At 41.1% G+C, this 15,149-nt stretch overlaps 1 protein-coding gene across 1 annotated transcript in view; it reads left to right on the top strand.

Annotated features, from left to right (window-relative positions):
• LOC115464377 (vomeronasal type-2 receptor 26-like) overlaps positions 1-13,338 on the top strand; it is a 46,494-nt gene extending 33,156 nt beyond the window's left edge. The window contains exons 6-7 of the mRNA XM_030194763.1: positions 6,668-7,537; positions 13,301-13,338. Coding sequence (XP_030050623.1) covers positions 6,668-7,537; positions 13,301-13,338 — 908 coding nt within the window. The remainder of the gene's footprint in view (positions 1-6,667; positions 7,538-13,300) is intronic.
• The last annotated feature ends 1,811 nt before the right edge of the window (positions 13,339-15,149 follow it).

The raw sequence follows: 15,149 nt of genomic DNA, 5'->3' as shown, positions 1-15,149 counted from the left end.
TATCTAAATCACGATTTTCAAAACTCAGAATTGGGATGTTACATTCTGCAGGTCATCTAATGTTGGAGGTATGATTTAGGCGAGATCGGGTGGGCTTTAAATCTGCATGTTTTTACTGCTAAAATGGAATAGAAAAAAAGGTGGAAAACAGAAAAGCAGATCAGTAGTAGATATAAATAAACTTTATTGGTGGTGTTTCAAACAAGAATATTGCCCGACACAAGCCATGTTTCGCCCAACAAGGCTGCGTCAGGGGCTATTGAATGAACTGTATTATAGGATACTTGTGAAAAGGTTGTAGTATATTCCAACAATTGATGTTGATCAGCTTCACCAAAATTGTGAAAAAACCAGCATGGGTCGTAATCCTACAAATGAGGAATGACCTTACTTATAACAAACGGCACGCGTGTTCCAAAACATAACAGTTTTTTTCAGCGACAGTGGTGACAAAGGTGACAATGACAGTAGCCCAGCATCCTGTTTCCAGCAGTGGCCAATGCAGGTTACAAGTACCTGGCAAGATCCCAAAGCAGTACAATATATTTTATGCTGCTTATCCTAGAAATAAGCAGTGAATTTTCCATAAGTCCATCTTAATAATGGCTTATGGCCTTTTCTTTTAGGAAGCAATCCACACCTTCTGCGGTGACCAGAATTGGACACAATATTCGAGGTGCGGTTGCACCATGAAGGGATACAAAGGCATTATAACGTCCTCATTTTTGTTTTACATTTCTTTCCAAATAATAGCTAACATTCTATTTGCTTTCTTAGCCGTCACCGCACACTAAGCAGAGGGTTTCAATGTATCATCAATGATGATGCCTAGATCCCTTTCCTAGTTGGTGACTCCTAATGCAGAATGTTGCATTATGTAGCTGTAGTTCAGGTTCCTCTTTGCCACATACATAACTTTGCACTTGATCACATTAAACGTCATTTGCCATTTGTTTGCCCAATCTCCCAGCAGGGCCGGTCCTAGGGTCTCTTGGTGCCCCCCCCCCCCCCGCCACCATCTCCGCCCTCTTCTCCCCCCAACATCCCCCTTTTTCTTCCTGCTACCCTGCATGGTTTAAGTCTTTTTTAATTTACCTCCGTCCCAGCGGCCGCGTCATTTCAAAGCCTTGCCCGTCTCTAGCCTTCCCTCCCTTTGTGAGTTTGTTCCCTCAGAGTCCCACCCTCGAGAAAAGAGGAAATGATGTCAGAAGGCGGGACCCTGTGGGAAGAAACTCACGAAGGGAGGGAAGGCTAGAGACAGGCAAGGCTTTGAAATGACGCGGCCGCTGGGATTGAGGTAAATAAAAGATTTAAACCCCCAAGGGCGGCATGGTATGGCAGCGCAGCACTGCACCGGTGCCCTTGAAGGCAGGTGCCCCCCTGCGGTGCTTACCCCGCTTACCCGGTTTGACCAGCCCTGTTTCCCAGTCCCGCAAGTTCCTCTTGTAATTTTTCAAAATCCTCCTGCGATTTAACAACTTTGAATAACTTTGTATCGTCAGCAAATTTAGGGGGTCCTTTTACTAAGGTGCACTGAAAAATGGCCTGCCCTGTTGAAGGCACATGTACTGGACATCTGCAGGTCCATTTTTCAGTGCACCTGCAAAAAAGGCCATTTTTTGGGCCGAAAATGGATGTGCAGCAAAATAAAAATTGGCGCACGCCCATTTGGGCCTGCGACCTTACCACCACCCATTGACTTAGCAGTAAGGTCTAATGTGTTAACCAGGCGGTAATGACCTACATGCATAGCTGACGCATGCCAGAATATAAAAATTATTTTTAGGATGCACATAGCGCACGCATACACTGTCGATTACCACCTGGTTAGCGCCACGCAGTAAAAAATAAAAAAATATTTTCTTTCATGCGTATTGGATGCACATAAAATGGAATTACTGCCCGGGGCACGAGGCAGCCGGCAGGTAGTTCTAAATTGAAGCGCATTAGACGCTCATAGGTGCCTTCGTGCCTTAGTAAGATTGTAAGCTCTTTGAGCAGGGACTGTCTTTCTTCTATGTTTGTGCAGCACTGCGTACGCCTTGTAGCGCTATAGAAATGCTAAATAGTAGTAGTAGTAGTAGTAGTAAGAGGGTCCTTTAATTACCTCACTAGTTACTCCCATCTCTAGATCATTTATAAATATGTTAAAAAGCAGTGGTCCCAGCATAGATCCCTGGGGAACACCCATTATCTACCTTTCTCCATTGAGAATACTGACCATTTAACCCTACTCTCTGTTTTCTATCTTTTAACAAGTTTTTAATCCACAATAGGACACTACCTCCTATCCCATGACTCTTCAATTTCCTCTGAAGATTTTCATTAGGTACTTTGACAAATGCCTTTTGAAAATCCAGATAAACAATATTGACTGGCTCACCTTTATCCATATGTTTGTTTACCCCTTCAAAGAAATGTAATAGATTTGTGAGACAAGGTTTCCTTTCAATAAATCCATGTTGACTTTGTCTCATTAATCCATGCATTTGAATATACTCTGTAATTTTGTTCTTTATAATAGTCTCTACCATTTTTGCCAGGCACTGACGTCAAGCTCACCAGTCTATAATTTCCCAGTTCACCTCTTGAACATTTTTTAAAAATTGGTGTTACATTGGCCACTCTCCAATCTTCCATTACCATGCTTGATTTTAAAGATAAATTACATATTACTAACAATAATTCTGCAAGTACATTTTTCAATTCTATCAATACTCTGGGATGAATACCATCCAGTCCAGGCGATTTGCTACTCTTCAATTTGTCAAATTGTGCCATTACATCCTCCAGGTTTATAGAGATTTTGATGGTTTCTCTGATTTGTCAGATTTGAATACCATTTTTCTATCGGTATCTCTCCCAAATCTTCCTTAGTGAAAACTGAAAAAACTAATTTAATCTCTCCTCTATGGCTATGTCTCTCTGCTATTGCTCTGTCTTCCCTGAGTGCCCCTTTTACCCCTCAGTCATGCAGCGATCCAACTGATTCTTTTGCCAGCTTCTTGCTTTTAAATATATCTAATAAAAATGTTACTGTGTGTTTTTGCCTCCAATCTTTTTTTCAAACTCCCTCTTTGCCTTCCTTATCAGCGCTTTGCATTTGACTTGACTTTCCTTATGTTGTTTCTTATTATTTTCAGTTGGATTCTTCTTCTTTTCTGAAGGATTTTCTTTTAGCTCTAATTGCTTCCTTCACCTCACTTTTTAACCATGCTGGGTGTCGTTTGGTCTTCCTTCTTCCTTTTTTAATACATGGAGTATATTTGGCCTGGGCTTCCAGGATGGTATTTTTGAACAGCATCCACGCCTGATGTAAATTTTTTGACCTTCGCAGCTGCTCCACTAAGTTTTTTTTCACTGTTCTTCTCATTTTATCATAGTCTCTTTTTTGAAAGTTAAATGCTAATGTATAGGATTTCCTGTGTGTACTTACACCAAAACCAATATCAAATCTGATCATATTATGATCACTGTTATCAAGCAGCCCTAGCACCATTACCTCCTGCACCACATCATGCGCTCCAGTAATGACTAGGCCTAGAATTTTTCCTTCACTTGTTGGCTCCTGTACTAGCTTCTCCATAAAGCAGTCCTTGATTTCATCAAGGAATTTTACCTCCCTAGCATGCTCTGATGTTACATTTACCCAGTCAATATCAGAGTAATTGAAATCACCCATTATTATTGTGTTGCCCAGTTTGTTAGCCTCCCCAATTTCTGATAACATTTCTACATCTGTCTGTTCATCCTGGCCAGGTGGACGGTAGTACAGTCCTGTCACTTTTCTTTTCCCCTTTATATATGGAATTTTAATCCATTAATAAATAGAGGGGGAAGTTATCTATGTGGGCTACAATTAAATTTGATTATTTTAGCATAGGGTCCCATGTTATATAATGGCAAAATAACCAGATTAACAGTATACCACATTGATAACTTCCCCCTATGTATCATTGCATAAAATGGGACCTGTGCTAAAATAACACGTTAGCTAGAAAATAACCTGTCATAATGGTAGCCTATATTGATATCTTCCCTCTCAGCTGGATTTAACCTACCAGTTCATTGTGGAATGGGAATGTCAGGCTTATGACTGGGATTGTCCATCTGGTCAATTTATTTCATATTTTGTACAATTTGTTAAATAATTGTCATTGGTGAAAACCTAGGGCTTCTTGTACAAATACCTAAATATGTGAATCCAAAGAGGATGGTGATATTGACATTCAAATATAGAAAAAGTAAAAAGAATGCATGGGTACTACAACTTTTCATTGAGTAAATGTTAGTCTGCTCTTTATTTCTGATCTGAAGAAGAAGGGTTACCTTTGAAAGCTAATCAAAAATATAATGTTAGTCCAATAAAAAAAGATATCAACTTATTTTCTTTTTTCTGTTTTGTTTTATTCCTATTTATTAACTTGTCATTGGGAAATAAATTTGAGAAGGATCATAACATGAAGCTCCTGGGGGGTGTTTAATAAAAGTTATTTTATATGTATATGCCAACAAAGGAGCGTATAGGACCAAATTCTATAAATGTTGCTTTAAAAAATCAGTGCTGAAAGAATTAGCACTTACTGCCAGATTTTTTATACGGAACGCAGAGTAGCCGCCAATTTACACACGCTACTAAATTGTTTAATGAGCCCATGATGACCACTTATAATCACTAATTGGACTTAGTTGGAAATTAAGCGTGCTTCTTTCTAGGCGTATTCTATAAAGAGGTACTCGTAAATTCTAATACGCACAGCCAACATGGGGGTGTGGTCATGGAAGGAGCTAGGGCGTGTCTGTTCCATCAGCTAAATGTATGTGTGTTGTTATAGAATTCAGGCATATGGGCTTAGATTTATGCGTAGGCATTTACATCAGCTTTTCACTAGCGTAAAAGCCGCACATAAATCTATACTCATCCACCCGGCCTAAGCGTATTTAATAAACCACATCTGAATTTAAGACACAACTAGATATAATGCGTTATATATAGAATCGGGTCCAGCGCACAAAATTAGGTGCAATTTATAGAATAGTGCTTCATGCCATGATCTGCAACTACACTTGGCCATGACCATTTACACTAATACAAACTTGCTATAAATCCCTGTGCCTAAATTAGGCACGGATCCCCTTTATTGCCTAATAATGCACATAAATTAAAGGAACACCCCTGATCCTCCCATGGCCACCCCCCTTTTTGGGCACACTTAACAGTTAATGCCACTGAATATCAGCAGATAGCCCTGCACAGATGCATTAACCTTTTACGGCTGGTTAAATCATTTTGAATATCAACCTTACAGTGTTAATCTTGCTCATTTTCTAGCAAATAGATGAAAAACAAAAGAAAGAAAAGTATGCTTTCCATTTAGTGAGATGAGTTGAAATTAAAATTGTCAAACCAGATTATTTTCGAAGAAGATCGCCAGCCATCTTCCGACACAAATCAGGAGATGGCCAGCCATCTCCTGAAGCCAACAAATCGGTATAATGGAAAGCCGATTATGGCCAGCTCCAACTGCTTTCCGTCGCAGAGCCGGCCAAAGTTAAAGGAGGTGTTTCAGAAGGGTATGGGAGGTGGGACGGAGGCAGGATGGGGGCGTTGTTAAGACATGGCCGGCTTCAGCTGATAATGGAAAAAAGAAGGCCGGCTCTGAGGAGCATTTTGCCGGCTTTACTTGGTTCATTTTTTTTAGGACCAAGTCTCAAAAAAGTGCCCCAATTGACCAGATGACCACCGGAGGGAATCGGGGATCACCTCCCCTTACTCCCCCAGTGGTCACCAACCCCCTCCCACCCAAAAAACAACAACAACACTTTTTTTGCCAGACTCTATGCCAGCCTGAAATGTCATACCCAGCTCCCTGACAGCAGTATGCAGGTCCCTGGAGCAGTTTTTAGTGGGTGCAGTGCACTTCAGGCAGGTGGACCCAGGCCCATCCCCCCCCTACCTGTTACACTTGTGGTGGTAAATGGGAGCCCTCCAACCCCCCCCCCCCAAAACCCACTGTACCCACATGTAGGATGTCCCTCTTCACCCATAAGGGCTATGGTAATGGTGTAGAGTTGTGGGGAGTGGGTTTGGGGGGGATTTGGGGGGGGGGGCTCAGCACCCAAGGTAAGGGAGCTATGCACCTGGGAGCTATTATTTTATTTTTAGAAGTGCCCCCTAGGGTGCCCGGTTGGTGTCCTGGCATGTCAGGGGGACCAGTGCACTACAAATGCTGGCTCCTCCCATGATCAAATGCCTTGGATTTGGCTGGGTTTGATATGGCTGGCCTCGGTTTCCATTATCGGCAAAAACTGATGCCGGCCATCTCAAACCCAGCCATCTCTGACATTTGGCCGGCCCCAACCGTATTATTGAAATGAAAGATGGCCGGCCATCTTTTTCGTTAATACGGTTCGAGACCGCCCTTTGCGGTGCCGGCCATATAGATGTCCGGCGCCGTTCGATTATGCCCCTCAAAGTGTCTGTCTACTGTACTTACTGATTCTGATTTTTAACTGGTTGATGTGAATCAAAACTACTTCACCAATCTAAACATCAGGATATCATAGAGAAACATTATCTGCTATAGTCTGAAGTATAGAAAATTAATTTAATGTTCACGCACTATCCCCAAACCAGTGATAATGAGACAATATTCATCTTTCTCAGATATGGACAACTGTATGAAATGTCGAGAGGACCACTGGTCCAATCATAAGAGAGACACCTGTATCCCAAAACCGATAATTTTCCTGTCCTATGAAGAAGCTTTAGGGATGGCTTTGACTACCAGCAGCATCTTCTTCTCTCTTATCAATACAATCATTCTGGGAATCTTCATCCATTATCGAGACACACCTATTGTGAGAGCCAATAACCGAGGCATCAGCTATATCCTCCTCATCTCCCTTTTGATCTGCTTTCTGTGCTCCTTAATTTTCATTGGCCGTCCTGACCCTGTGACCTGCATTCTCCACAACACCACCTTTGGGATCACTTTCTCTATATCACTCTCTACCATACTGGCAAAAACCATCACTGTGGTTATGGCCTTTCACGCAACCAAGCCTGGAAGCAAGCTCCGGAAATGGATGGGCTCCAGGATCTCATATGCCATAATACTTTCCTGCTCTCTTTTTCAATTTATTCTCTGTCTCATCTGGTTGTTTACTGCTCCCCCATTCCCATATCATAATATGCAATCAGAAACTGGGGCAATACTAATTGAATGTAATGAAGGATCTGTGCTTGCATTTTACTGTGTTCTGGGTTTCCTAGGATTTCTGGCTTCTATCAGCTTCATCATTGCGTTCTTATCAAGAAATCTTCCTGACAGTTTCAATGAGGCCAAGTACATTACTTTCAGTATGCTGGTGTTCTGCAGCGTTTGGGTAACATTTATCCCAACATATCTGAGCACAAGAGGAAAATACATGGTAGCAGTGGAGATATTTGCCATACAAGCTTCCAGTGCTGGACTGCTGGGATGTATCTTTATGCCCAAATGTTGCATTATCCTATTGAGGCCTGATATGAATAGCAGGAAATATCTAACAAAAAGTAACTGAAATTAATGGTTATTTTTAATGTCGTGGAAGTTAAAACTGTGCTAATTCTAATTTGTGGAACTATCTTTGATTTAGATTTCAATTCATATACCCCAATGTTTACTAAGCAGCACTACCAGCTGCCATGCAACTATGCCTACACAACCCATTCAAAGTGAGTGGACTATGTCAGCATTAGGAGCACAACATAGTAAATGGGGGGGGGATAATAATGCTTAGGTTTTTCTAAAAATATATATATCTATATGAAGAGAGAGAGACAAACCAGATAGATCAAGATCTATCATATATCCCTTAGTCTTGCATTCGCTCCTATGTCCCAATATTCAAATCCCTTTTAAATCCCCTGGGGCCACCTAACCTAGATATTAAGTAGAAGTAAACTGGAATGTGCCCCTGAATATCACCTTTGACTGCTGCTAATAACAGGTAGATTAGGAACAATATGGGGAGCAGCTTTAGGGAGAAGCCCTGGGTTATGAGGATGCATTTAATATTCAATTTCTGCACCTCATAACCCAGGACTTCCCCTAGCTGCTCCCTAAGGCTGCTGAGAGAGACAGGTGCCTGCATGAAATATTGGCCAGCAACTGATTAACTTTTTAAAAGCATTTGTATTGCCATGATCCCCCTCCCAGCCCCCTTCCATCCTTTCTTCCTCCCTCCCTCCAGCCCGAGTCATGTATAAACCAAGCAATCAATTCCCCCCCCCCAATCTGCCATGAAAGGTCACATCAGCCATAAGCGGCCATAAACTGCCAAGAGAGGTCACAGCAGCCATTTTCTCAGTCCAGCCTCAAGGGGCTAGAACAAGGGGGCTGCATTCCTGCCCCTAAACATCCACTGGTCCACCAGGTAGCAGAGGTAGGCCCAAGGAGTGGCTTTGTAAACTGCCGGTATTGGAGGTGGGGGATTGGGAGTTGGGGTCTGGTGTCCTTCTTGTTGGGTTGGCTTATAAATGGCTTGGACTGCAAGAAGGGAGGGTGGGAAGGAAGGAGGGGATGGTGGCATTAAAAACACATTAAAAGTTATGTGGGGCCTGGTCAATATTCAGCCGGGGTCTGCATAACTGCCTTATACAGGCCCTGGCTGAATATTAACCAGAACTCATATAAGCCCCAGCAGCCATCCCCACCATGGTTAGCACTTCAAAAATGTTGCCCGCCACCGACTAAATGTTGAGGGGAAAATTTCTTCAAAGAAAGGAAATTCTTATTCTCAGTTCCCATTTTCCATTTATGCAGTAAATCTCTTTTGAAGGTACCAATGCTGGTAGTAGTTGAAAAGGTAAGGAAGAAAAGATTAGCCTTCATAAACTGGAAGAGGCTGAAAAAGATGATAACATCTGAAAAAACTAAAAGAAGCTGGTAAAGTAGTCAGGAAAGCAAAGATGCAAAGATACAACTGAGGGAAAAAAGCTAATACAGTAAAATGGAGGGTAAGATTTTTTTTTTTTTTTTTTTTTTTAGATATGTTAGTGATAGGAAGAAGTACAAAAGTGTCATTGTGAGGCTCAAAGGTGAAAGAGAGAAAATATGTAGAAGCTGATAAAGATAAGGTGGAATTGCTTAACAAATGTTTCTGTTTTGTGTTCAAAGCTGAAGGGCCAGGAGCAAGACAGTAGAAGACAAACACAAATAGGAATGGAAGTGTGGTAGACCCTTAACAATTTTCAGAGGACTGTGTTCATGAGGAGCTAACTAAAGGTGGAGAAAACAATGGGGTCAGATGACATATATCCATTGGTGCTTAGGGAAGTTTTAGAGGAGATATGATAGAGATTTTTAAATACCTCCATGGCATAAGTGCACAGGAGGCAAGTATCTTTCAACTACTACTATACATCACTTCTGTAGCGCTACCAGTCGTACACAGCGCTTTACAATTGAACATGAAGAAGAAAGACAGTCCCTGCTCAAAAGAGCTTACAATCTAAATCAGGACAAACAGACAGGACCAAAAAGGATAAGGCATAAGTGCACAGGAGGCAAGTGTATCTTTCAACTGATAGTAAGCTCTTCAATGTGTATAAGTACATAAGTGTTGTCATACTGGGAAGGGCCATCAAGCCCAGCATTCTGTTTCCAACAGTGGCCAATCAAGGTTACATGTACCTGGCAAGATAGCAAAACAGTACAATAAATTTTATGCAGCTTATCCTAGAAATAAGCAGTGGATCTTCATCTTAATAATGGCTTATGGACTTTTCTTTTAGGAAGCTATCCAATTTGGTGGCATAGGAGGAAGGTGAAAGAGGATAGACTCAGAAGTAAGCTGAGAAAATACTTCTTTATGGAAAAGGTGTTGAATTCATAGAATGGCCTCTCAGTGAATTAAAGAAAGCTTGGGATAGGTACACAGGATCTCTAGGTGAAAGGAAGGGGTAGTAGATGGTATGGATTGGCAAACTTGATAGGTCATATGGTCTTTATCTGCCTTTTTTATGTTTCTTTCTTTTAAATTCATATGTAAATTACCAAGATACAAGCATATGTGTGTATATTAGGGATTATTTCTATAAATAGGTGTCTAAAGTAGGATGCAAAAAAAGCTAACTTTATTAACTTGTTTCCATAGAGTACAATCCTTGTTCCCATAGTTTTAAATTGATGAAGGACAATCAACGGATGTGTTATCATGGTACAAGTTATATCACAATGATAGAGTGGATCAAATTAGAGATGAGTTGACCTATATGTTAAAGAGGGAATTGAGTCAAACAAAATAAATATTGTACATGAAATGGATAGCAGTGTGGAATCCTTATGGATAGAAATTCCATGTGTGAATGGAAGGGGTATACTGGTAGGGCTGTACTACCATCCACCTGGACAGAACAAACAGATAGATGAAGAAATGTGTACAGAAATTAGGAAAGCTGGCAAATTGGGCAGCAGTATAATAATGGGTGATTTCAATTACCCCATTATTGACTGAATAAATGTTACATCAAGGAGCGCTAGGGAGGTAAAATTCCTAGACATAATAAATGACTGTTTCTTGGAGAAACTGGTTCAAGAACTGACAAGAGGTTGAGCTATTTTAGATCTAGTTCTTAGTGGAATGCAGGACATAGTATGAGGGGTAATGGTATTGGGTAAGCTGGGAAACAGGGAACATAACATGATCAAATTTGAGCTATCTGGGCCGAAGTCACTAAGGAAGTCTACTGTTGCAGTATTTAATTTTTCAAAAGGGTGATTATGATAAAATTAGGAAAATTGATAGGTTAGGACTTTAAACCAGGCATGGGAATTGCTTAAAAATACCATTATGGAAGCCCAGACCAAATGTATTCCATGTATTATCAAAGGTGGGAAGAACAGCAAACGACAGCCAGCATGGTTAAAAAGGTGAGGTGAAAGAGGCTGTTAGAGCCAAATGAGCATCCTTCATCAAAGAAAGGAAAAAGGATCCAAATGAAGAATATAAGGAAGATGGCGCCTGAAGCAGACGTGCACTGCGGTAGCTCCGGATTTCCAGAGAAGTGCCAATAGCCTGGGGTCTCCTCCAAACCAGTGATGGGGAAAAGGAAGGGGAAAGTTGGTGTGCCTACCTCCTCGGGCCGAACAGACTCCTCAACCATGCGACAGGCGACCCTGGATACGATGGTGCTACGAGCGCCGGGATCTACAGTGAGCGCCTCGGTGAAACCAACTCAAGACCTGGAACATAGTATCGAGGGAGTAACGTTGAGTCCTCCCTTGTATACAGCCCCCCTCCCCCGAGACCCGGAGGTGAAAGAGCGGCGTCGGTGGAACAGCAACCAGGAGCATCTGGAGATGGCCAAGCCCTGGTAGCTGAAGCAAGAGGCCCCGTAGCCACTTCCTCTCCTGTGAGTCCAACTGATTTGGAAAGACAGGGTGTGATTCCCTTGCCTTTACCGTTTCTATCACAGGATATTTCTTCCGGAGGTGTTCAAGGGTTAACAAGACCGGCTGTAATTACACTAGAAAGTATATGGAACACAATTCAGGGCCTGAACTTTACAACAAAACACAACCTCTATGAGAGGAGAAATAGCGGAGATCAAACAGATACAGGAACAGATTACTACTCGATTCGAGACTCTGGATACCAAATTAGAGGTACTGGAAAATGATATGCAAACTTTTAAAAAATTTTCCTCGGCTGTTTCTAAGGAAAACATTTTCCAGTTTCGAAAGACTGAGTATTTGGAAAATCAAATTAGAAGAAATAATCTAAGAATATTAAATTTTCCTAAGTCATCTTTAATTCCTCCATTGGAGGTGTTTAAAAAATATCTAACAGAAGTTTTACTTATTTCCTCTGATAGTTTTCCACCCATAACAAGGGTTCAATATATATTGGGTGTTAGAAATGCAAAGGATTCTACAGCGCATGATATGAATCTAACTGATTTTCTTCAAAACTCACTAGAAATAATAACAGAAAGAACTACTATGTTGGTGACATTTGCTCTCGAGTTTGATCGCAATAATATATTTAAATTGTATTTCCGCCATATAAATGATAACTTTCTAGGTCAAAGATTCAAATATTTCCCGACCTGTCCAGGGACACGCAGAAAAGAAGAAAAGAATTTCTGCAGTTGAAATCTAGAATGCTTAATTTAGGTGGGACTTTTCTGCTTAAGTATCCCTGTAGATGTGTTATTGTATATAATTCTTCAAAATTACATTTTTTTTTAACCCTGGGAAGCTACTTGAATTTATATCTAGTAAAGAGTGATGTTTCAATCCCTGGATGGTAATACTATGCATCGCCTGCGCTCAAAGTGTATATCCCTCTGCTTCTAATTATTATTTTCTTTTTTCTTTAAGAAATATTGTATATTTTTCTTTATACTTGGATCATTTTGTGGACTTAATATTGAAATAGTTTTCTTTAATGATATTGCAAAATATTTGAAATACCTCAGAATTTCCATATGTTTATGTTCAATGCATGAATGTAAAATGAAAAATGTATAAATAAATAATTAAAAAAAAAAAAGAATATAAGAAGCAATCTAAGGACTGGCAGGCAAGATGAAAGAATTGATAAAGAAGTCTAAAAGAAAATATAAAGAGAAACTATCACAGAAGCAAAAACTCATAGTAACAACTTTGTCAGGTACATCAGAAACAGAAAGCCTGTGAGGGAATACATGGGACCATTAGTTCATGAAGGAGCAAAAAGGGCACTCAGGGAGGACAAAGCCATAGTGGGCAGACTGAATGAATTCTTTGCTTTGGTCTTTAGGGAAGAAGTAGTAATAGATCTACCTGTACTAGAAATGTGTCACTGCTTGGGGTGAGTGAGGCCTTGGACTGCACTCAGAGCAAATTACCCAATCCAAATGCTAGGAGGGACCTCAGCTGCCAACAGATGTCAAGGCCTGACAAAGACTAGGCCCAAAGGGTAGCTCTGAAAAGAGCTCCTGTGCGCTGGCCTGATGGAGACAGGAGAAAATCTAAACACCAACCCAGAGCTAATAGAGTATCACACTATTATCTCATCTACCAAAAAAAGATCTCTATTCAAATAACATGACAGTGGTGTAATGCTTTTTAGGGAGGAAAAGCCTCAAATGGTGATAGGATACTCCTTTGTTGATCAATTGTGGAATGTGTGACATTATGCTGAATATAAAAAATTTATTGACCCACAGTCAGGAAGAAGCTACACACTCTATCACAACACCTCATGTATATCCGAATGGATGGTATATGGTATTATATGCCCTTGCAACAAATTATATATAGGGCAGACATCCAGAAAATTAGCAATAAGACTCACAGAACATAAAAGCAACATCAATATTAAAAAGATTACAGCACCGTTAGCAGCACACTGTGTCAGTGCAAATCATATCTTTAAATCCCTAAAATGTGTGGTATTACAACAACTCAGATGGAACATCGAAGGTGGAGATAAAAAAACTTCTTCTGCTACAACAGGAACAAAGATGGATTTACCGCCTGAAAACTATACAACCGAATGAACTTAACACCAAGATTGAATGGAATCAGTTTTTCTGATAAAAAGTTTTTTGACAGCTCGAGCGACCAAGGAGGGATATTAGCCCCCGGTGACGTCTTCCTGTCAGAGGAGGTTTCCCTGTTATTTCCGTCATATGATTAGATGGATTTAAAATTGATGGGTGTGGCTTGAGAGAGGAGCCAGCATTGAATGTGAGGAGAGACTTGGGATTAAGGGAGAGGTCAGATTTTGAGGACTGTGTGTGTAACAAGATTACTCTCTTGCAGAAGACAGTCGATGGGCACCACGGACCCTGATGCAGGAATCGAAACTCAGGTCGAAGTTGGGCCGTGGATGGTGATAAGAGACTGGACAGCTGGAGAGATAAGTGTACCCCATAACACTAGCAAAATGCAGAATCGAGTATTCGTTGGGGATCATATGTTTAGACAAGGAGGTTTTTTTAGCTTGTGATGAATGGATGGAGCTCCTTTAGGTTGAATAAGTGATCAACAAAGGAGTATCCTATCACCATTTGAGGCTTTTCCTCCCTAAAAAGCATTACACCACTGTCGTGTTATTTGAATAGAGATCTTTTTTTGGCTGATGGAGACAGGGCCAGGGATTAGCTCTGAGAAGAGCTCTTGGGAGCTGGCCTGACAGAATCAGACCAGGAATCACTAGAATAAGAAGGATAGCAAGGAAGACAGGTAGAAGGCTGGCACAAGCGGCAACAAGGCTGAGGTGGACTGGAGACAAGAGAACAACAACTGAAGATGAGGCAACTGGAGACAAAGCTGGAATGGACTAGAGACCAGGCAAAACAACCAGAGATAAAGCTGTAATGAACTGGAGACAGGACAGGACACCTGGATACAAGGCTGGAGTGGACAAGAGACAAGGTAAAGACAATTAGAGACAAAGCTGAACTCACTGAAGACAGGGTAGGAGACCTGGAGACCAGACTGAAACAGACTGGAAACAAGGAAGGAGACCAGGAAACAAGGCTGGAATGGACTGGAGACAAGGCAGGAGTGGAAACAGGAGTTCTGGTGCATACGTGCACATGTCTAAGGGAAGCAGCACTAAGTGGCATTGGCAGGCACCGACATCAAGGGAAAGTTGCCTGGGCTGGCAAGGCAACCCGATGTGCCAGAACTGCAGCACAGCATCCAATCTTGACCTCTTCAGAGGCCACAAAGTGAGTGGGGACATGGGGCATGAACAGTCAAGACAGTACCCCCTCCTTTCTTGGGTCTGGGTCTATGGGGAAGCATAAAATGGAACCTTCTAGTGAGCCGAGGAGCATAGACATGGGTAGTCAGTACATGGTAGCAGTGGAGATATTTGCTCTCCAAGCATTCAGTGCTGGACTACTGGGTTGTATCTCTATCCCCAAATGTTACATTACTCTATTGAGGCCTGATATGAATAACAGGAAATGTTATTTAAAACAGAAAAATTAATGTTTTTTGAAATGCTGTAACAATTAAAGCTACATTAATTAAAATGGCTTCAATCAGGATCATTAATTTATAAAATAAGTAGGGCCTAATTCTATATAGTACATGCTAACATTTTTTTATTGCATTTATTCAAAAGATACATCAAAGAAATAAAATGTTGAGCAGAATACT

This window comes from Microcaecilia unicolor, chromosome 3, assembly GCF_901765095.1.
Source record: "Microcaecilia unicolor chromosome 3, aMicUni1.1, whole genome shotgun sequence".
Classification (NCBI taxonomy): Eukaryota; Metazoa; Chordata; class Amphibia; order Gymnophiona; family Siphonopidae; genus Microcaecilia; species Microcaecilia unicolor.
This window is presented reverse-complemented; position numbering and strand designations above follow the sequence as displayed.